Here is a 24,029-nt window from a genome sequence, read left to right as displayed (position 1 = left end):
GTCTGACTTACTGCTGGCAATACGAACCAAGCTCCTGCTCCGGTCGTACAGGGACCGGATAGCCCTTAGCAAAGGGCCCCGGACCCCATACTCCCGGAGCACCCTCCACAGGCCGCCGCGAGGGACACAGTCGAATGCCTTCTCCAAATCCACAAAGCACATGTAGATTGGTTGGGCAAACTCCCATGAGCCCTCCAGCACCCTGTAGAGGGTATAGAGCTGGTCCAGTGTTCCACGACCGGGACGAAAACCACACTGTTCCTCCTGAATCCGAGGTTCTACTATCGGCCGGATTCTCCTCTCCAGTACCCTGGCATAGACTTTCCCAGGGAGGCTGAGAAGTGTGATCCCCCTATAGTTGGAGCACACCCTCCGATCCCCCTTCTTGAAAAGAGGGACCACCACCCCGGTCTGCCAGTCCAAAGGTACTGTCCCCAACCGCCACGCGATGTTGCAGAGGCGTGTCAGCCAAGACAGCCCCACAACATCCAGAGACTTGAGGTACTCAGGGCGGATCTCATCCACCCCCGGTGCCTTGCCACCGAGGAGTTTCTTGACTACCTCGGTGACTTCAGCTTGGGTGATGGACGAGTCCGCCTCCGAGCCCTCAGCCTCTGCTTCCTCAATGGAAGACGTGACGGCGGGATTGAGGAGATCCTCGAAGTATTCCTTCCACCGTCCGGTGATATCCCCAGTCGAGGTCAACAGCTGCCCACCTCCACTGTAAACAGCGTTGGTAGGGCACTGCTTCCCCCTCCTGAGGCGCCGGACGGTTTGCCAGAATCTCTTCGAGGCCGACCGATAGTCCTTCTCCATGGCCTCACCGAACTCCTCCCAGGCCCGAGTTTTTGCCTCCACAACCACCCGGGCTGCAGTCCGCTTGGCCCGTCGGTACTCATCAGCTGCCTCAGGAGTCCCACAAGCCAGCCAGGCCCGATAGGACTCCTTCTTCAGCTTGACGGCATCCCTTACTTCCGGTGTCCACCACCGGGTTCGGGGATTGCCGCCTCGACAGGCACCGGAGACCTTACGGCCACAGCTCCGAGTGGCCGCGTTGACAATGGAGGTGGAGAACATGGTCCACTCGGACTCAATATCTCCAGACTCCCTCGGGATCTGGTCGAAGCTCTGCCGGAGGTGGGAGTTGAAGATCTCTCTGACAGGAGATTCGGCCAAACGTTCCCAACAGACCCTCACAGTACGTTTGGGTCTGCCGAGTCTGTCCAGCTTCCTCCCCCGCCATCGGATCCAACTCACCACCATCAGTTGACAGCTCCGCCCCTCTCTTCACCCGAGTGTCCAAGACATACGGCCGGAGGTCGGATGAAACGACCACAAAGTCGATCATCGACTTCCGGCCTAGGGTGTCCTGGTGCCATGTGCACTGATGGACACCCTTATGCTTGAACATGGTGTTCGTTATGGACAAGCTGTAACTAGCACAGAAGTCCAATAACAGAACACCACTCGGGTTCAGATCAGGGGGGCCGTTCCTCCCAATCACGCCCCTCCAGGTGTCACTGTCGCTGCCCACGTGGGCGTTGAAGTCCCCCAGTAAAACGATGGAGTCCCCAGTCGGAGCACTTTCCAGCACCCCTCCCAGAGACTCCAAGAAGGCCGGGTACTCTGCACTGCCGTTCGGCCCGTAAGCACAAACGACAGTGAGAGACCTATCCCCGACCCGAAGGCGTAGGGAAGCGACCCTCTCGTTCACCGGGGTGAACTCCAACACATGCATTCTTAATAAACTTTACTTTTGTAATCTTAATTTTAAAGGCCCTATATGGTTCAGTCCCATAGAAATAATGTGGCTCCATGTTCAAATTGTTGAATTTTACCCATTTTCAATATATAGCTATACCAACGAATATTACTGTATCACACTGTAAAAATATTCTTCAATTTAAATTGAAGATTTCAATTCTTAAATTTTTCAATTGGCCCAAGTGAAATTCTGTAAATTTAATTTTATAATTTACAGAATTTCACTTGGGCCAATTGAAAAATGTAGATGTGACCAGTCACTAGAAAATTTTAAGTTGGGGAGGTTAGAATTTTTTTACAGTGCATCAACCTCTATTCAAAGCGATAAACCTTACTTTTTTTTATTAATTTTTTGGTCAGGAAGATACATAGATGGCATAAAATTTAAAAGCACACTAATTAAACATCTTAAAAAAAAAAAAAACATTTAAACAATGGCAGTTAAAATTTTTAACTAGGCCTAAATGTTTTTGCAACCATGTATGAATAAATGAAAAGTGCATACTTTCCAGATAAAGAGAACTTAGATGATTAGTATGGGCTGCTTTTGGCACTTGAGATTTTATTGGTTATTTTGTGTTTCAATAAGGAGGTCCAGCCAAGTAGCCTTTAATGTTACTTGTTTAACGTTTAATGTACAAGTTACTTTAATGTAAAATGTTTTTCTCTATTTAACAGTAACTTACAATAGTGAAAGATGTTTTCTTGCGTTGCTGAATGTTGGACTCATGAACAATAATCGCGTTGTTTGTACTGTAGTCGCCCAAACTGATTAGCCGGAATCAAAACGCGGACAGTGAAAGAATGGATCTGCCGTTAGCGCGAGTCCCGAAGGCTGTGAAGCGGAGCGACAGCCGGGAGAGGATTCTGCTGGGTCTTAAAGCCTTCCTCGAAAGTTTATGTTTCAAAAAAATGGTTAATTCTTCATTTAGATCGTATGCCTGAAAATACGGGACAAACTGCGTTCCGTATGGCTTTCATACGGGACGCTTCATTGATGCCTTAAATACGGGACGATTCCGTATTATACGGAACTTGGAGGAGACTCGAACCCGATGCTCGGCTTGAGCTCCGAGTTAAACCCCCTATGATGGAATTGCGCATAAGAGGATGGAGATAATTTACTGGAGGAGAAGAAAGGCTGCCGGAAGAATCTGTCATTCAGATGACGTGGTGTCTGCCGCTTATATAGTACGCTCGTAATGATGATCAACAGGACTGAATGTTTAGACTCCTACCGAAACCTACGTTTTAAAACTTCATTTAATTTAGTGTGTGAATGTTTCTTCATTCAGAGTCAGCGGAGGAGATCAAACTCATCAGATTCTCCTGTATCTTCATCATGGCTGATTCACAAGGATCCAGAGATGGAGATTTTCCTCCAGGATGCAGGTACTTTCAACAAACACTGTTAAATATTGTGTTACATCACAGAAAAAGATCTCACAGATCACAGAAACAGTTTACAGAACAAACTATATTTTATTGCCTATTTTTGACTGTTTTTGTTTATAATATGTAAGGTTAAATAAAAAGATCATAAAGTTTCCTCAAAGTGCTTTTTGATGAAAGATGAATGTGTTTATATTAATATGGTTCCTCTCATAAAGAACGAACACAGTAATCTAAAGGATTAAACTGAATCTGTTCTCTGTTCCAGTTCAGTCCAGCAGAAGAGCTCAAACCCAGAGTCCAGCTGTGTGTCTATGAAGAGTAACCACTCTATGGATCAGCCAATAGTGTTTAAGAGTGGAGACAAACGGCCTAATCTCAGGTATATCATTTCTATAAAAGTTATGCTTATAGTATGACACTTTTGAAATAGACGCATAATTTATCTCAGTCAGTCAGTCTAATACTAGCAATGACAGCAAGTAAATGTAAGCTGAGATTTTTTCCACCTTTATATAATGGAGTAGGTGTAAAATTGAGTGGATTTTTCTAACCGCTGGTTCAGATTTGTTGAAAGCTTCAATGAGTTCAAACTTGATGAGTTTTGACCATTTCAGTGATTAAATTAGTGCAATAAAGTAATTAGTGTGTACAAAATAAAATAAAACTGCTTTAAAGTTTACAATGTTTTTACAGTATGGTTTTAGTTGATCTGATTCTTTCAGGTTTATGTCACATTGCATCGTTCCACATTTGTAGAATCATCTGCTAAATTACTAAATGTAATTATAAACATGATTGGATGATGACAAACTTATTTCATATGGTTGCCAACTTTGGCTGGAGTGAGACTCTGTAAAATTTCAGTGCGCGCGGAGAACCATTTTGGTAACCCTAATTTTAAAAATGTCAGTCCTTGTTTACTTAGTATAAACCCTGATTTATGCAACAACAGAAAAACAACTAATAGAATGGAAACGCTTTTTCACAATGTATACAATTAATTTATTGATTGCACTATAAAAAAATAAAGATAGAGGTGATTAAATAACAAACATTAAGAAATCTCCAAACAAAAGGGACACATAATAGTTACTCCACCTCCCCAGAAAACCACAACACACAAGTTTCACAGATTGGGCCTGTTGTGCCACAGTGGCAGTTTCGGCCTGCTTCACGACCTCTGCAGGAGGGTTGTTTCTGAAGCCGGGTTCAAGGCTGCTCATTTTCATTGTCATGGTTGATGACAGGGTGCCATCGAGTGACAGTCTGTTCCTGGTGTCAGTCTTGTTCAGGCCAGTAACTGAAACGGTTCGCTCAGCATCCGCGTTTGAGTGTGGCAGCTCAACACAATCTGGGCAACCTTTGATCATTTGGGGAATTTTAAAATCCATCCTCCATCTTTCTTTTGAAATACTTCAGCAAGCTCATCTAACAAAACGTAATTTGTACCATGAGCCTATTTTTAATGAGCAATTAGCTAGCCCACATAACGCACCAACACACCATTTTATTTTCTGCTTACCTTGATTGTCATCCAAACTTTCAAACGCGCATCAGTGGCTCCGACTCTGAACCTATGCTCTGAACTCTCTCTGAACTTTCACACGCAACTGACGTATCAGGTGCAAGGTTTTCAGCGGATCAACGATCAGAGAATGCAGTGAGAACGTTGTAGATGTTACAGCTGTGGGCCTTAAACTCCTCTCCTGTCATTAATACGCTGTGGTCTAGTCTAGTCATCAACAGAAAATTAACCAATTGAGAGGGGAAAAAATGGATCTCACACCAGATGCGCGAGAGTTGGAAACCCACATCTAACAAAGTCCTCTTTATGATTTATTATCAGGAACTCTGCGTTTGCAGAAAGATAAATGAAAGACAAAACTGAACAAATGAAGGCAAGGATAAACAAATAAAAAGAATGAATGAACTAGCCAAAGAGAACAAAACAAGTAATGAAGAAAACAAAATAAATCCTCTTTATGATTTATCAGGAACTTTCAACAAACACTGTTAAATATTGTATTAAATCACAGAAAAAGATCAGTTTTGATGATCAACCAAACTCATCAACCTCCTTCCCTCCTCCAACACACACACACACACACACACGAAAAAGATCTCACAGATCGCAGAAACAGTTTACAGAAAAAATTTTTTTTTGCTAAATGCTAAAACTAGCATGAAATGTTAAATAAAAAGATCATAAAGTTTCCTCAAAGTGCTTTTTGGTGAAAGATGAATGTTTATATTAATATGGTTCCTCTCATAAAGAATGAACACCTTGATCTAAAGGATTAAACTGAATCTGTTCTCTGTTCCAGTTCAGTCCAGCAGAAGAGCTCAAACCCAGAGTCCAGCTGTGTGTCTATGAAGAGTAACCAGTCTATGGATCCGCCAATGAAGTTTAAGAGTGGAGACAAACGGCCTAATCTCAGGTATATCATTTCTATAAAAGATGTGCTTATAGTATGACACTTTTGAAATAGACGCATTTTTTATCTCAGTCAGTCAGTCAGTCTAATACTAGCAATGACATCAAGTAAGTGTAAGCTGAGAGGTTTTTCCACCTTTATATAATGGAGTAGGTGTAAAATTGAGTGGATTTTTCTAACCGCTGGTTCAGATTTGTTGAAAGCTTCACAGTGTCTGGTCAGAACAATGATGTTTTTTTACAGCAAGAGCACCGTTACTAGAGTACAGTAAGGTGGTTTATCTTTAAAGGGATAGTTCACCCAAAAATGAAAATTCTATCATCGTTTACTCACCCTCAAGTTGTTCCAAACCTGTATGAGTTTCTTTGTTCTGCTGAACACAAAGGAAGATATTTGGAAGAATGTTTGTAACCAAACAGATCTCGGTCCCCATTGACTACCATAGTATATATTTTTTTCCTACTATGGAAGTCAATGGGGAACGAGATCTGTTTGATTACAAACATTCTTCCAAATATCTTCCTTTGTGTTCAGCAGAACAAAGAAACTCATACAGGTTTGGAACAACTTGAGGATGAGTAAATGATGACAGAATTTTCATTTTTGGGTGAACTATCCCTTTAAAGCTCAGCTAAACATTGGTCTCTTTAGTCGGTTGAGTCTTCGTCCTCCATTGTGCCTTTGAGAAGAGTCATGTGACCGGGGTTCACCTGAGTTTAAGTTAATCTATAATTCTATAGTTGATTTAAATGTGTCTGTTTTGAATTCATAATTCCTAATATTACAGTTTGTTTTTTCAGTTGCTTTGATTCATTTTTTAAATCATGCTTAACCCTCTGGGGTCTGAGGTGTTTTGGGGGTCCTTGAGATGTTCTGACATGCCCTGACATTTGTGCTTTTTTCAGTTGCTTATAAACATATTAATGGCAAAGGTGTAATTACACTCTACTTATAGATGACATACATAACTACACTATATATATATATATATAATTGGTTCACAGTTGTTGTTGTTTTTTTTACAAATTGTGCTTGCAAATTGTATAATATCCAAGGTAAACATTTCTAGTAATTGTGCAGTTAATTCTCATGAGTAGTTGATATGATTTACCACCTGTCACAAAATGATTGATTGACATGTGCCACGCCCCTTCCGGTGACAGGTACCCGCCCCTTTTGGCATAGGATCAAATGGATCAAAGAAGATCAGATGAGATCAAAGGAGATCAAAGGGCTTTTGAAGTCTTTTTGACAGCTAGTTTTGACTTTTGATTGACAGGTTGACAGTTCATATGACTTTTGATTGACAGGTTGCCCCCTCCTAACCCTTGATCATGTCGTTTTTGACAGTTCGTTTCGGGTTTTGATGCCTTTTGAAGCCTTTTGATATTGACAGAAAGTGTTATAACAATACGTCATGGTATCTGACAGAAAGTCTGATTGTTTGATGCCTTTTGATATTGACAGTTAGTGTGTTTTTGAAGACACTGTGATTAAATAATAATTCATGGTATCTGACAGAAAGAAAGATACTGATAATATACAACGTGTGTGTGTGTGTGTGTGTGTGTGTGTGTGTGGAGATCAGACATCAGAGGAGATGTGACCATATATGTGTGTGTGGAGATCAGACATCAGAGGAGATGTGACCATATATATATGTGTGTGTGTGGAGATCAGACATCAGAGGAGATGTGACCATAAATGTGTGTGTGTGTGTGTGTGTGTGGAGATCAGACATCAGAGGAGATGTGACCATATATATATATATATATGTGTGTGTGTGTGTGTGTGTGTGTGTGTCACGGGATTCCCCTCCCACCCTTTTTGAGCTCTGACATCTGAAACGTACTGTTCAGACACTGTGATTAAACAATTTCATACAAAAAAACATTCTATCCTTTAAAATAATTATCGTGCCAATTAAACTAAAGTTGAAAAAACATACTGTTCTCATGCTAATTTAACTATAAGGTTGAAAAAACTGTGGAAGTTTATCTCACACACAAATGTTGAAAAACCATTCAGTTCTTTTAAAATAATATAAATGAAATGGTTATAAAATACTAAAATCTACTGAAACCAATTCTTTCAGTTTTAGATGAACAAAACAAAAGAATAAAATCCATCCGGCATGTTTAGATAACTAAACGGCCTCTTTTCACACCACCTGTTTGACCTTGACCGACCATAATGCTTCTCAAAGTAAAAGCCAGAGCACATCGTATTCCAGAGAACATCAAGGTACTGTGATTAAACAATGTCACAAAATTACAATCAGTTAAATGTTTAGAGAGTTAAACAAGTTTATGAACCATAAACCACTTAGCATGTTCTACCCATGGATCATCACCAGACTCCCAACATCTGAGTCCACCATCACAACAAAAGCACTTCACGTTATCATTACGACCAACATAGTAAAAACCAGCCTTAGCCAATTGGTCTGGTCGAACAGTTATTCTTGAGGGCCAGTTGACAAATGTGAGCAACCTTTTTTCACACTGTTGCATTGCCGAGTTAGATCCATTGGAAAGGCCGCCACCAGATAAAGGTACATTATCTGCACGGTCACCTCGAACGAAGCGGCCCTCAAGAATAACTGTTCGACCAGACCAATTGGCTAAGGCTGGTTTTTACTATGTTGGTCGTAATGATGACGTGAAGTGCTTTTGTTGTGATGGTGGACTCAGATGTTGGGAGTCTGGTGATGATCCATGGGTAGAACATGCTAAGTGGTTTCCAAGATGTGAATACCTGTTGCAAGAAAAGGGCCAAGAGTTTGTTCATCAGATTCAAGCAAGATTTCAAAGACTATTTGAACAGCTATTGACTAATGGATACAGCAACTCAAGAGAATTTGTTGATCCACCTGTTGTACACCTGGGTCCTGGAGAAGACCGTTCAGAAGATGCAGTGATGATGAACAATCCTGTGGTGAAGCAAACCGTTCAAAGCAAAATCCTCGCAAGTGGAGAAAATGACGAAACCGTTCAAGAGTTGGTGTCTGATTTACTAAGTGCAGAAGATGAGAAGAGAGAGGAGGAACGAGAAAGTAAGTTTCTTACTTTTCTTAAGAAACATCATCTTGCCATGTCACAGAACCTAAAAAGTGTGCAGAGCTTAATGGACCATCTTCTAGAGGAGAACGTCATCTCACAGAAAGAGTATGGCATTATTCGTAACTGCACTACAGTCAAGCAGCAGACAGGGCAGCTCATTGAGTTAGTCCTGTCGAAAGGAAATGCAGCAGCGGAGGTCTTCCGCAACTGGATCAAGAAGAATGATGTCTACCTGCTAAGAAAACTGATGGCCCAGACAAATGAAGCTGCATCACCGAGTCAAGATCTTTCAGACTTGTCTATGGAGGAACAGTTAAGAAGACTTCAAGAGGAGCGCACATGCAAAGTTTGCATGGATAAGGAAGTGAACATTGTCTTCATCCCCTGTGGTCACCTAGTTGTTGGGGATGTTCTGGGGATATTTCATTTGATTTTATCAATCAATAAATTCCACTAGAAACAAACCTTGTTGTATTATTTTAATTTAATACTGTGAAGCTGCTTTGATACAATCTGTATTGTGAAAAGCGCTATACAAATAGACTTGACTTGACTTGACTTGTGTGCAAAGAATGTGCGCCTTCTCTGCGCAAGTGCCCCATATGTAGAGGCTTGGTCAAAGGCGCTGTCCGTACTTTCCTATCATAAAGTGAAGATATTCATCATCCAAGTAACAAACATTTTGGGGATTTGCAAATTTACATTTAACTTGATGAATAAAAACAATGTAAATCTATCTAAGAGCTATCTAAATAAGAGCAACATAGAGTCCTCGGATTTCTTAAAAACAACAAAACATTGTGACAAACTTTGACAACATGTTGTATGGCCAAAAGATCTAAGATCTAAGATCTAACACGACTAAGTACAGTTTTTCAACCATCTAAAGTTTTTGAACAGACGCTGTTTAGTAAAAATAATACATAAGTCTTCTAAGAAGATAAATAGAAGATATGATTTTAATAAAACTTTTATTGACATATATAAATATCTAATTTAAACTTTTAAGGTTATGCTTTTAAATGAATTTAGTATAAAACTCTGGATGTACTCTGGAACGCGGACTAGATTTACTGTGACATTATCTCCCGAGGCTCATCTGGTCTGTAAGTCCACTCGTCTCTGTGAGGGTCTGGAACATTTATTTCACACTGTAGTTTATCTCTGAAGGATCTTGGGCTGTTTTGTTTATGACAACTTAAACTATTTGCTTTTTGGATTGTTTTTTATCGTTGCATAAAGAACTACTTCACCTCTCTGGAAATGTAAGGTGTTTTTATTTAGCTAAAACTTTGTTTAAATTTTTTTAAATACATTTTAGTAACATATGTTATTATTCATTGGTTATATATTTTATTAATAATTTAATTTAAAATAGAGTGTGTAAAATAATGTGCGCGCGCGCAAAACAGCTTAGAAATGATATTAAATTATTTATTTATTTTATAGTTTTCTGTGATGGTCGTGTTTAGGTGTACATGATCGAATATGCAGTTACGGTACAAAAATCATCATGGCTATGGAAAGCCATCAAAATTGAAACTCCACACGGACAAAAAATTATGATTGAATCTTTTCATATAAATGAGATTTAAGACGACTAAGTACAGTTTTTCAACCATCTAAAGTTTTTGAACAGACATTGTTTAATAACAATTATATCTTAGGTTCAATTTAAACAAAATCATTACAGTAATCTTCTAAAAGATAAATAGAAGATGCATATGTATTCAAACTTTAAAGATTTTATTTAAACAGTCTTTTGTTTTTAAAAGATATCATTTAAACTATTAAGATTATACTTTGAAATAAATGAAGCACCTGATATCCTGATTGCTGAATTTGTGTGACTCTCTCACAGACACAAACACACACACACACACACACACACACACACACACACACACACACACACACACATACACACTCCCTTTGGCTGGTGCTTTTTGAAAGCTCCACAGGTCAAACGCTGGTGTAAAGAGAGGCCAGAGGGCCCTGATTTCTAAACATGTCAGATGATTTAATTTTTTCAGCTAAAACTAAAACAATTGGATCAATAAGATATTTATATTATAAACATTTCATTTATACACTTTTAAAGAATGTTTTTCAACTTTAGTTAGTCTGATATATACAACATTATTAGGAAAACCCCTTTCTCACTGTGCTCTGGTGGAGCAGCACGTTTAGATGTCAGAGGTCAAATATTACACACACACACTCACTCTATCTCTTCTGGCTGAGAGAGAGAGAGAGAGAGAGAGAGAGAGAAACCACTACGTGATTTTATATTTAACGCATTTTTGTGAACCCATTCATAAACTTGTTTAACTCTCTGAACATTTAACTGATTGTAATTTTGTGACATTGTTTAATCACAGTACCTTGATGTTCTCTGGAATACGATGTGCTCTGGCTTTTACTTTGAGAAGCATTATGGTCGGTCAAGGTCAAACAGGTGGTGTGAAAAGAGGCCGTTTAGTTATCTAAACATGCCGGATGGATTTTATTCTTTTGTTTTGTTCATCTAAAACTGAAAGAATTGGTTTCAGTAGATTTTAGTATTTTATAACCATTTCATTTATATTATTTTAAAAGAACTGAATGGTTTTTCAACATTTGTGTGTGAGATAAACTTCCACAGTTTTTTCAACCTCATAGTTAAATTAGCATGAGAACAGTATGTTTTTTCAACTTTAGTTTAATTGGCACGATAATTATTTTAAAGGATAGAATGTTTTTTTGTATGAAATTGTTTAATCACAGTGTCTGAACAGTACGTTTCAGATGTCAGAGCTCAAAAAGGGTGGGAGGGGAATCCCGTGACACACACACACACACACCCACACCCACCCACACACACACACACACACACACACACACACACATATATGGTCACATCTCCTCTGATGTCTGATCTCCACACACACACACACACACACACACACACACACACACGTTGTATATTATCAGTATCTTTCTTTCTGTCAGATACCATGAATTATTATTTAATCACAGTGTCTTCAAAAACACACTAACTGTCAATATCAAAAGGCATCAAACAATCAGACTTTCTGTCAGATACCATGACGTATTGTTATAACACTTTCTGTCAATATCAAAAGGCATCAAAACCCGAAACGAACTGTCAAAAACGACATGATCAAGGGTTAGGAGGGTCAATAGGTCAAAACTTTCTGTCAAAAACGACATGATCAAGGGTTAGGAGGGTCAATAGGTCAAAACTTTCTGTCAAAAACGACATGATCAAGGGTTAGGAGGGCCAAAAGGGGCGGGTACCTGTCACCGGAAGGGGCGTGGCACATGTCAATCAATCATTTTTTGAATCATATCAACTACTCTCATGCTGTATTTTCAGAAAGTTTTGGAATATATTCTCTACCCAAATGTGTCACTAATAAAACACAATAAAAAATTATTTAAAGAGAAGGCTTATATTGACCTTTTAAGTTTTTGTTTACATCTATCCTTGTATATATTTTAGCTATTTTATTAAAAAGGTTATACAATTACAACAATTAAAATTGTAACAATATTTCCAGTGTAATCTTTCTTTGTAAAAATACATTTTATCATACGTATTTCAAAGTTAAGGATTCATTAGTTTGAATATCGCCTACATTGGAACAAACACTATAACATCTTAGTTGATTATTTTTGACAAAACATATATATATATATATATATATATATATATATATATATATATATATTTAACACATGAGCAGAAATTGGCAACATTATAAGCTTATTTGATGTGGCAGTATTTTACAGTAAAAACTTTATAATCTATCCGATTTTTGTAGTCGATTTTTACTCATCTTAGTATAGCAATAGAGTTTGGTAAAAGCTGTTCATTCATTCACACACAGAAACGCGATTCATTTTGAAACAGTATTTGTGCCAGCTGTAGTAGCTCCACAACAGCGCGCATCTGTGCGTTCATTCATTCACGCACAGAAACGCGATTCATAAAACAGTCTTTTGCGTGTACAGACACTTGCGATTAGAACAAATTCCTCAGCCGGATCCATTGCTCCTCGAAATGAAACTTCCAGAACTTCTGAGGTAAATTTTCCAGGATTATTATCGAGATAGTATTATTCCTCACAGCGTCGTAAAGCGCATGAGTCTGAAAGTGAACTCGCAGTGTGTGTTATCCAGCTGATGTGGGCGTTTCACAGGATTGCAGGATGGCCTCACATTTGCGTTTGAATAGCGCGCGCTCTCCGTGGGCGGAGTCAAATTAAAACATAATGAGCTGAGATGAGAACAACTGACATCTCTCTCTTTTCATTCATATTACATAAACTGAGAATATTTGTTTTTTATAAAAATTACTTCATTTAAAGTATTCGCTGAGTTATGGTTCATTTTCGGACGCGTTTCAGAATGGACTTAACTGACAGAGAGAAGGCAGAACTCGCTTCGTGTTTATTTTTCTTTATTTAGCAAAAAGCACAACACTTTGTTTTTATTGTGAGTATACACAAAAATAATACACACTTAACAGGATCGATTGATGTATGAAACTCCTATGGAAAATCAAAGACAACAGAGTATTTTTGAGTCTCTTTTACACTGATAAAAAAAAAGCGAGCTGGTATCGCCAGCGATACCGCCGACCCCAGGGGGTTAACATTTGCAAACCAGTGAGTTAATTTCTCCAAATAATACACTGAGTTACAGACGCTAAAGCAAAAGTGTCACAACACTCCCTGGTCTTTCCTAAGACAGAAGTTTCCAGTAAAAGTGCAAAACATTTATACGTCTGTATGCTTTTTATTTACTTAGTTTTAAAACCAGTTCAGTCCAGCAGAAGAGACCAAAACCCATGAAGAGAAACTGCTCTATGGATAAACTAGGACATTTTAAGAGTGGAGACACACAGTCTGATCTCAGGTATATCATTTCTATACAAGTAATGCTTATAGTATTTGATTTTTATGAAATTGTTAATATACACCAGTTTAATGAGTTACAATCCTGTAAGTTTCAGTCTATTAATGATCATCATTGTGCTCTTGTGTAAAGCTCTATGTATTGTATTGTTAATACATTCACACACTGTAAAAGCTGTTGGTCTGTTACTCAGTTAATGACACAATTACATCAATATCAGTGTGTCTGATTCTTTACCCTCTTCATTCTGATTTAAGGTCAAATCTTCTATCCAGACCAGTTAAAAACAAAACTGTGTCCAAGCCTGTGATTCAACCACAAGACTTTAATGAAAGCATGGATCCTGGTTTCAGGTAAAATGCAGGACTTTTGATGTTGTTGTTTAATTTTAGGTTCTGCAATTTACATCACATCACACACACACATCACACACACATCTCACACACATCACTCAAACACATGATTAATGATTTAAACATTTCAGAAAACTAATGATGCTCAGTGTCCCATAATACAGCACGTGTTTTAATTTATGGTTGTTTACTTCTCTAACTTGTGTAATAATGTGGTATTTTAATCTTACAGACATGACTCTAAACCTGCTGAAGTCCTCAACACATTGAGATCAAATCTGAGACAGAAGTTTGAGTGTTTGTGTGAGGGAATATCAAAGCAGGGAAACCCGACACTCCTGAATGAGATCTACACAGAACTCTACATCACAGAGAGTGGAAGTGGAGAGATCAATAATGAGCATGAGGTGAGACAGATTGAGACACAGTCCAGGAGAGCAGAAACAGAGGACACACCGATCAAATGCAGTGACATCTTTAGACCTTTACCTGGACAAGACAAACCCATCAAAACTGTGCTGACAAAGGGAGTCGCTGGCATTGGGAAAACAGTCTCTGTACAGAAGTTCATCCTGGACTGGGCTGAAGGGAAAGAGAATCAGGACGTCCAGCTCATATTTCCACTTGCTTTCAGAGAGCTCAACTTGATGAAGGACAAAACACTCAGTCTTTCAGATGTTCTTCATCGCTTTTTCCCTGAAAGCAAAGAAATGGACATATCCAGTGATGAGTATAAAGTGTTGTTCATCTTCGATGGTCTGGATGAGTGTCGTCTGTCTCTGGATTTTCAGAGTGATGTGAGGTTGTGTGATGTGACTGAATCAGCCTCAGTGGACGAGCTGCTGACGAACCTCATTGTGGGGAATCTGCTTCCCTCTGCTCTCATCTGGATCACCTCCAGACCAGCAGCAGCGGATCTCGTCCCCTCTGAGTGTGTCCATCGAGTGACAGAGGTACGAGGCTTCAGTGACACACAGAAGGAGGAATACTTCAAGAAGAGAATCAGTGATCAGCGTCTGGCCCACAGGATCATCTCACACCTGAAGTCCTCAAGGAGCCTCTTTATTATGTGCCACATCCCAGTGTTCTGCTGGATCTCAGCCACTGTTCTAGAGAAGATGTTGAGTGAAGCAGTGAGTGGAGAGATTCCCAAGACTCTCACTCAAATGTACACACACTTCCTGCTCATTCAGACCAACATCAAACATGAGAAGGACTATGAGAAGAAAGTGAAAGATGAAGACATGATTGTCAAACTGGGGAAACTGGCTTATCGGCAGCTTGTGAAAGGCAACCTGATCTTCTATGAGGAAGACCTGAGCGAGTGTGGCATTGATGTGGCAGAAGCATCAGTTTACTCAGGATTGTGCACTCAGATCTTCAGAGAGGAGTTGGGCTTGTGTCAGGGGAAAGTCTTCTGCTTTGTTCATCTGAGCATTCAGGAACATCTAGCAGCTCTATATGTGCATCTCTCCTTTATCAACAATAACATCAATGTGTTTGACCAGATTACCAAACCAACTAATGGAGACAAAGTTTCCCTATCTGATCTCCATCAGAGAGCTGTGGATGAGGCTTTAGACAGTAAAAATGGGCATCTGGACCTTTTCCTTCGTTTCCTTCTGGGTCTGTCAGTGGAGTCTAATCAGAGTCTCTTACAAGAACTAAAGACTCAGACAGCAAACAGCTCTCACAACAATGAGAAAACAGTTGACTATATTAAAGAAAAGATCAGTGAGAATCCCTCTCCAGATAAATACATCAATCTGTTTCACTGTCTGAATGAACTGGGTGATCTTTCTCTAGTGAACGAAGCTAAACCTCATATGAGCTCTGGAGGATTACGTGCTGTGAAACTCTCCTCGTCTCAGTGGTCAGCTTTAGTGTTTGTGTTGTTGTCCTCAGAGGAGACACTGCAGGAGTTTAACCTGAAGAGCTTAATTGGAGTCAGAGATGATCGGTAAGTAACACTGAATGCAATCATTACAGTATAAAACATTATGAACAAAGAGAAACTCAGAGATCAGAGGTGTTTAAATCACGGCTGTCATTCACTGTATTGCATTAATAAAAAAGCCAGTTAATATAAAGATAATTTAATATAAAGTATTTTTCCAAAATGAAGTTTTAATAGTATTTGTGTGGCGTGACCGTGGGGCGGGAACATGTGTGACGTAGCCATGCACACTTACTAGAGCGTCTCATTCTAGTGTTTAATGCTGAGGACTCGAGTCTACAAGCCTCAGAAGGACCCGTTAACTTCATTTACAGTTGAGTGCGCGAGCCTTTCAAAGTAAACTCACTTGACCGTTGTGTGTGTAGCGGTGTGTTATCTGCATTGTCAACTAAGAATCACTCCTGAATGCTGAAATTCGTCCCTTCAATCCTCTTTTATTTCATCTGGAGTAACAAACAGATTATGAGGACTCGTGCAGCAATGCACAACGCGCTGTGAATGATAAAGGATAAATTTAACGTAAAGTAAACCACTTAAAGAAAGAAAATAATTTATAAAACATAAGTCTGTCCATTACAGAGGGATTTTACACAAATATAACGTGTGAAACAATCGTTTACAAGAAATACGGCCTTATTAAATCAGCACATAAACTTGCGTGACCTCCCGCTGTGAATGCTCATGCAGACTGGGAAGAAACAAAGTGTGCAAACAAGTGGGCAAACAAGACGCTTTCATTCACCACTGAGAACAGTGATGTGACTGAAGATGTTATGGAAGTTGTTAAAGCAGGTGATATGCATTCCTAAACTAATTCCGACGGAGGAGTTGTCGCTCTTCCTGAGTCAGCTCCGTGCACTCCAGTCGCAAAGAAAGGAGAAGTTGAACCTACACTCTCCGAGTTGCAAGATAACATCGTGAGGCTTGTGGCTGAAAAAATAAAAGAGAACGCGGACAATCTTGCAGGCCTAATAAAGAAAACTGCAGACACCATCAAAGCTTTAAAGGAATCATCAGAGTTTCTCTTCAACGAAGTTCAAGACATGAAAACAGAAATAACAACGGTTAAAAATGCAAGCGATGACCATCAGAAGAGAATAACAGGCCTGGAAGACAGACTGAATGAAATGGAGCGCGATCACAGATGATGAACGTGAGGCTGTATGGCCTGCCAGAGCAAGAAGGAGAAGACATTAAACAGCGTGTGATTGACTTCTGTAAGGCCGTCATTCAAAACCCTGAGAAAGATCTTCGCTGTCAAATTGATGTAAGCCATAGGATCGGGAGGAGAGAGAATGGTAAAACTCCACCGGTGATTACAAGATTTACATCAAGATCGACCAAAGAAAAGGTATGGATGTGTGCGAAGAATTGGGAATTCCTCAAAACAAAGAAGTTAAAATTCGGCGAAGACTTGACTACAAAAGACAAAGAGACACGCACAAAACTGTGGCCACAGATTGAAGAGGCTCGGAAGCAAGGGAGGAAAGCCTTCTTCGTCGGAGCCAAAGCCATCATTGAGGGTGAAGAAAGAAGATTGTGATGATAGCTCTGACATGTTCAAAAGTGAAGCTACTTATGGACTTTCGTTGAGAAGTTCAGTCGTATTCTAAAATACATTTGAGTTGCTGTTATACCTAATGTTTGACACTTAAAAGGTCAGATTTATAAACCCAAGTTTGCTTACTCTAATCAGTATTCAAAAGGTGAAGAAAATCATTTTTCTTCTTTGTTATATTTAAAACTCAGTTCTTTTTCTTTTTTAGTTAACTTGTTCTACTTTTCAAGTTGTCTTTGTCATTTTATTCACTTAATGTGAGGGGTGTACGAGAACAGATTAAGAGGAAAGCTGTATTTTTATTTTTTAAAACTTTCAAGGCAGATTTTTATTTTCTTCAAGAAACACATGCTTTAGCTTCAGATTTTAGTTTCTGGAAAAATCAGTGGGGAGACAATATCTGGATGGCTTATGGAAGCAGTAAATCTGCTGGCGTTGCCATATTAAAGGGATCTTTTCAGGGAAAAATCCTTAAAAACGTTGCTCATGATTCAGGAAGATGGGTTATTTTAGTTATTGAATTTATGGAGAATATTTTAATTCTGGGTAATATATATGATCATAATAATAGTCATAGAAACACACACCTCTTTGCAGAATTTGATGAACAAATAAATGCCTTATTGAATTCCTTCATCAACGCTAAATTAAATTTGGGGGGTGACTGGAACTGCATAAGTGACCCCATCATAGACTGTTTACCTCAAAGGTCCTTAAGAGGCACTTTATAGAGAATTTAATAGTCTATGTATGCATTTAAACTGTTGTGACATATGAGGACTAAAAAATCCACAGCGTTTCCAGTTCACGTGGAGTAACAAAGAGTTATCTAAGAGATCCAGGATTATCTTTTGGCTTATTTCAAATGAGTTAGTAGACAGTGTGGAAGAAACCAGAATAAAACCCTCAGTATTTTCTGATCATAATAGGATTACTTTAGTGCTATGTATAAGGGATCAGTCAATATAAAATAAAGCAAATTATTGTAAATTAAATAATACACATTTGAGTGATATAATCTTCAAAGAAAAAGCCATAAAAATCATAGATGAAAATTTGATAAAAGCAAAAAAAGACAAAATATATGGCAAACATTGGGAATATACAAAATTTCAGATCCGTGAAATGGCCATCAAAAGGGCAAAATAATTATCTAAGGAAAAAAGAATGAGACAAGATAAAATACTCAAGGAAATAATTTCTATCTATGAAAAGAATGAGCAATCACAAGCTGATATCAATATTTTATTTGAATTACAAGCTGAATTGGACAATATCTATCAAAATTTGGCACAGGGAGCTTTTATTCGTTCTAGGCGGAGATGGATAGAACATGGTGAAAGGAATACAAAATATTTTCATAATTTAGAAAATAGAAACGTTAGTGTTAACCTAAATATATATATAAACTTAAAATTAATGATCAGATCTCTGAAGACCCCTCAGAATGTCTAATTATGTGGAAGATTTTAATAAAAAACTATACTCCGAACACAACAGTTGTCAGAGCTGATATTTCCTCTCTTGTATAAAAAGTGTGGCTCAAGATATTGATGAAACTCAGAAGGACATCTGTGATCAAGACATATCCCTAGAAGAACTAAAAAAGAACATTAGTAAGTTAAAAGATAATAAATCCCCAGGGAAGGTGAATTTTATAAAGCATTTCAAGACTACATTTCTGAATTCTTAGTATTAGATTTAAGGAGGCTATAGAAACTTGTAGGCTTCCCCCAACTTTGTGTCAAGGCTTAATCACCTTGTTACCTAAACCCAATAAAGATTGTTTGCTTCTTGACAATTGGAGGCCTATAACCTTAATTAATAATGATGCAAAATTGTTGGCTCATATTTTCGCGCAAAGAATAAAGTTGTGCTTAGATACTATTAAAGATGATAGTCAGTCTGGTTTTATGCAAGGGCGGCATATTAGTAATAATATTCGATTAATCTTAGATTTAATTGATTATAAGGATTACATAACTGATAATAGTTATATTCTATTTCTAGATATATACAAAGCATTTGATACTGTGACACATGATTTTTTTATTTGATGTATTAGATTGTTTTGGTTTTGGTCAATACTTTAAAAGGGCAATACAAACTTTATATAGTGACTGCAATAGTTCAGTTAAACTTCCATGGGGAACTACTCGTAGATTTAGCATCTCCCGGGGCATAAAACAAGGAGATCCAGCGGCTCCGTTCCTATTTCTGTTGGTCATGCAAACAATGGCTCTATATATACATAGTGACTCTTTTCAAGGCATCAAAATTATGCAAAAAAAAAAATGAAATGCTGTCAGCTTGCTGATGATACAGCTATTTTTTAAAAAGACATATCAGGTTAAAAAAAGTTATAGATTGTCTCAATATATTTTCTAAAGCTTCAGGTTTATCTTTAAATGTAAAAATTTTTACTCTTTTTCCACTTAAAGACAATGATATTCCTTTAACCGAATTTTAAGGTATTCCAATTAGGGAGGAAGTTGCGTATCTTGGTATCAATATTTGTAAAAATCAATCAATCAGAGTGCAATCCAATTTCCAACCCCTTATGGTAAAAATGAAAAAGAAATTTGATATGTGGCTCATGAGGGATTTATCGCTCAAAGGTAGAGTTCTTTTATCTAAAACTGAGGGCTGTCTCGTTTAGTCTATCATGCAAAAGTGTTAGATATACCAAAATCTTTTACTAAAAAAATTGATATGGAAAAACAAGTCACACTATTTAAATATAAATATTTTATGTAATTCTTATAATCAAGGAGATTTGAATGTGCTTGATTTACTTCTAATACAATTTTCAAGTTGAACTGGATTAAACATTATATTAAGCATACAGATAAACTATGGTACATAATTCCTAATCTTATTTTTGAAAAAGTTGGTGGTATAGAGTTCCTTTTAAAATGTGACTATGAGGTTAACAAGCTCCCTATTCAGATATTCAATTTTCATAGACAAGCTCTTTTATGTTGGCTTCTTACATACAAACATAACTTCCCCCCCCCCACAAACAGTTAATTTGGAATAATAAAATGGTTAAATATAAGAATAAATCAATCTTCTACGACAACTGGGTTAAAAATGATATTCTATTGGTTTCACACCTGATAAATATCGAGGGCCACTTATTTACATATACTGAATTTTTAAAGACATTTGGGATTGCAATATCTCTACGAGAATATAGCATTGGTTATTTTGATGCAATACCAGCAGGCTTTTTAAAACTTTTGGGAGACAGTAATGAACCCCATAAGCAATCACTGTTTAAAAAACAGGTATTGTTAAATGGTGTTGATATTAAAGACAGTAAATGTAATAATACATTTTTCAGATGCCTGATTCATTGCCCTGCAACACCTCAAAATAAATACTTTTGGAATGAACATTTTGAAAATTTGAATTGGAGATTGATTTGGACTTATAATAACAAACATTGTATCAATAATAAAGTTTATGAAATATACTTTAAAATTATACATTACATTTATCCAACAAACCAGTTCCTAAAAAGGTATAAGAATGACCTTTCTGAATCTTGTGTATTTTGTAAAAAGGATACTGAAACTATTTTGCATCTTTTCTTTGAATGTATGCATGTGAATTTTTTTTTTGCATTGATGTGGAATATTTATTTAATATGTTAAGTGGAATCAAAATTCACATAGAGAAAAGGGATGTCTTTTTTTTACTTGGTAAGTTTTATATCCACAAATGTAAATGGTCTTGAAAGGATTCCTAACATTTTCCATTTTAAGGCTGATATAAAGATTTACTTGGAAACACTGCAAGGACTCTCAAACCACAAAGCAACCAGAACTATGGTCATCTATAAAAAAATAAATTCCTCTTCTTTATTCTAATTATACATATATACCTCCTCTCCGATTTGTCTTATTTTTTTCTTTTCTTTTTTCCTTAATGTGTGAATTGACTGTTTAGCATCTTTGATATAAATGTTACCTGCAATATTCCTCATATTTGATGAAGCTCTGGATTCATTTAGAACCTTGAACCTATTTAGAAATATGTGTAGACTGTATTATACAATGGATAATTTTGGAAATAATAATAAAAAAATAGTGTTATGGGCAACAACAACTCAACCTGTAAGAAATCGTTCATTCAACTTTCGACCTACAACCCATGTTGAACTTGCTAAACCTACAATTAAATCTGAGATTTCTCAATGGCAATCGTGTGAAAGAGACAAATTTAGCCGTTTAGCTCCATAGACTCCCCTTCATTTTGCACTCATGGGCGATCGCCCCCAGTGGAGCTCTGGTGGAACTACAACCAAAGTTTGGTACAATAGAGCATCACAGTCCCGCCCACAGCCCGAGAGCGCTTAGGTGCCGGAAGTAAATTTCCCATTCATTTCTCCCATTGACGTTTTGGAAAAATCCGTATCTAAAGAGTTTTAGAGCATGTCTGAGGATAACCAGCTACGGCTGAACTCATAAGCATACAACATATCATTTCGAGTAAAAAAATTAAGAGAAAATCCAAAAAAAGTCAAAGGTACTAGACTGTGTACATATTTTCATTTCCGAGCGAAGGAACTACTCATCCCATATCCACCGCGCCTCACTGAAGTCGACTGAAGACCCAACCCGCGAAAGAGCCTTTTGAGCAACTTCCAAATCTGATGACGGCCACGCAAACTTTTTCCTCCAGTGAATTTTATATAGTTGATGTGCAGTTAATAGCAGATCTTTCAGTAGTAATCGTGTGAATAATAGTGTTCTATATAGGTATTGAATTTTATATTTAAAATTTACGCTGGAAGACTGACTACGCGCACACAGACACACAACACAGGGACGAAACGACGAGACAGTGCCGTGTAAGTGTATGAAATGACCGGGAAATGGATATGGAAGGGAGAGTGGAGAAATGGGTGAATGTCCATGTGCTGTCAGCATCTCGTGTGCAGCCGCTCCTAGGATAGCGGCAGTGTGAGGGAGGAACGAGACGTGGATGAATGAGGTGTGTGTGTGTACAGTATGTGTGTGTGCGCGCTTCCCCAGCGGTGGCAGATAATGTGCCTTTATCACAATTAGCTTACTTCTCATTTCAAAAACAACTTGTTTAACACAAAATACTTCTTGATTCGTGAAAATATACGCATTTCACAGGACAAAAAATCTGGTATGTCAAAATAGTGTTGTAGTGTAAATGCAGGCTAATAGACCTGACACAGCGACATCGTCAAAATAAAGAAAAAACAAACCTGTGTTGCTGAATACAAGCTTCTACAGTTATTGATACTAAAACAACTTTCACATGTCCTTTATAAAGCAGTGTTTAATTAAAATATATATATTTGAGAGTATTTAGGAAGGTATAATGTATTGTTTACTTGATATGAATTATTATTGATATTCATATATCAATAATTATAACTTTTGTTAGCATTATTAATGAACTTATTTATTTTTTTATTTTCCATTAGTGTCCCACAGAACACTGCAGATGAAGTTCTCCAGAAGCTGATGCCTGTGGTTACAGCAACTAGAGCCGCTGTGTAAGTAACACTGAGAACAAGCATCACTGTTAAAACATTATAACATTTCTTACTTAAACATTAGAAATTAATGTTTTAACAAAAAATATGAGTGTGACACACTTCACCAACCCTCCACCTATCTGACCTGATCTGTGATCTTCTGAACCGTTTTTTTGTGATTTTCGTGTGAGAAAATTTATTTTCAAATATATGCATTTATATATATATAAGGCCTTAAAAAGTATTAAAATGTCTTAAATTCAGATTTGATAGGTCTTAAATATTTCTTTTATTTTTATTTTATTACATAAACAGCTATTGATAATGATAATGTAGGCTTTTTCTTGTAACGCTGTTTTGTTATTTCAAATGTAGGCGCGTTGCGCGTGGCAAGCGCGCTCATAATGTAGAAGAGTATGCTCATAATGTGCGACCACAACATTGCCCAACATCAAATGGCAAACGTAATGCAAGCGGAACGAAACTGCTCGTTATTGTGTGGTTGAAGGACCATTTATCAGTTTGGACCAGTGCAGCGCGAGCCGATCGTGATTATGCGACACTGTTACTACACAGCGCTAATAAGAGATGCAGTAAAGAAAGCATTTTAATTCGCCACAGAACAGAACTGACAGAAGTAATAACATCGCTGCGAGATCTAGTGAGGCGCATTCATATTTCTCCGTTATTAACGGATCAAACAGTGCTGACGTGGAAACCAGGAAGAAACATGTACCATGAATGAACTATCAGTGTCCACAGATCAGTAACATTCACCATGGATTTACTGTAGTAACACTTACTGCAACCATGGACGTTTGGTTAATAGTAGGCTATAATGCCTTCAAGTAACACGTCGGTTTTATTTTGACATTATGAATACAATTGCTGCCCTCAAATGTTAATCTGAACTAAAATAATCCTTTGTTTATAACTACTACAATATGACATTTCATTTTTTCCAAGGAGCTTTTTTGTTTTATATGCTCCTAAGAAGAGTCAATTATAGCTCTAGAATTGCTCAAAGTAAAAAAAAAAAAAAAACATACTTTATGATGTTA

General features: G+C 37.8%; 1 protein-coding gene across 8 annotated transcripts in view; it reads left to right on the top strand.

The window, feature by feature from the left end:
- Positions 1–24,029, top strand: part of LOC311297683 (NACHT, LRR and PYD domains-containing protein 3-like) — a 432,890-nt gene that overhangs the window by 267,883 nt on the left and 140,978 nt on the right. For 4 of the 8 annotated variants that reach the window (XM_084420082.1, XM_084420081.1, XM_084420080.1 and 1 more), the window contains 4 exons: positions 3,060–3,156; positions 3,425–3,538; positions 5,484–5,597; positions 13,472–13,579. In XM_084420082.1, coding sequence (XP_084276208.1) covers positions 3,107–3,156; positions 3,425–3,538; positions 5,484–5,597; positions 13,472–13,579 — 386 coding nt within the window. In that variant the 5' untranslated portion in view covers positions 3,060–3,106. Of the gene's footprint in view, positions 1–2,032; positions 3,157–3,424; positions 3,539–5,483; positions 5,598–13,471; positions 13,580–24,029 lie in introns of those variants that run through there. The other 4 variants (XM_084420085.1, XM_084420075.1, XM_084420083.1 and 1 more) reach the window with 3 other exon arrangements.

Source organism: Rutilus rutilus, assembly GCF_951802725.1.
Source record: "Rutilus rutilus genome assembly, chromosome: 9".
Lineage (NCBI taxonomy): Eukaryota > Metazoa > Chordata > Actinopteri > Cypriniformes > Leuciscidae > Rutilus > Rutilus rutilus.
Note: the sequence above shows the minus strand (reverse complement) of the source record. Positions and strands in the feature narration are given on the sequence as shown.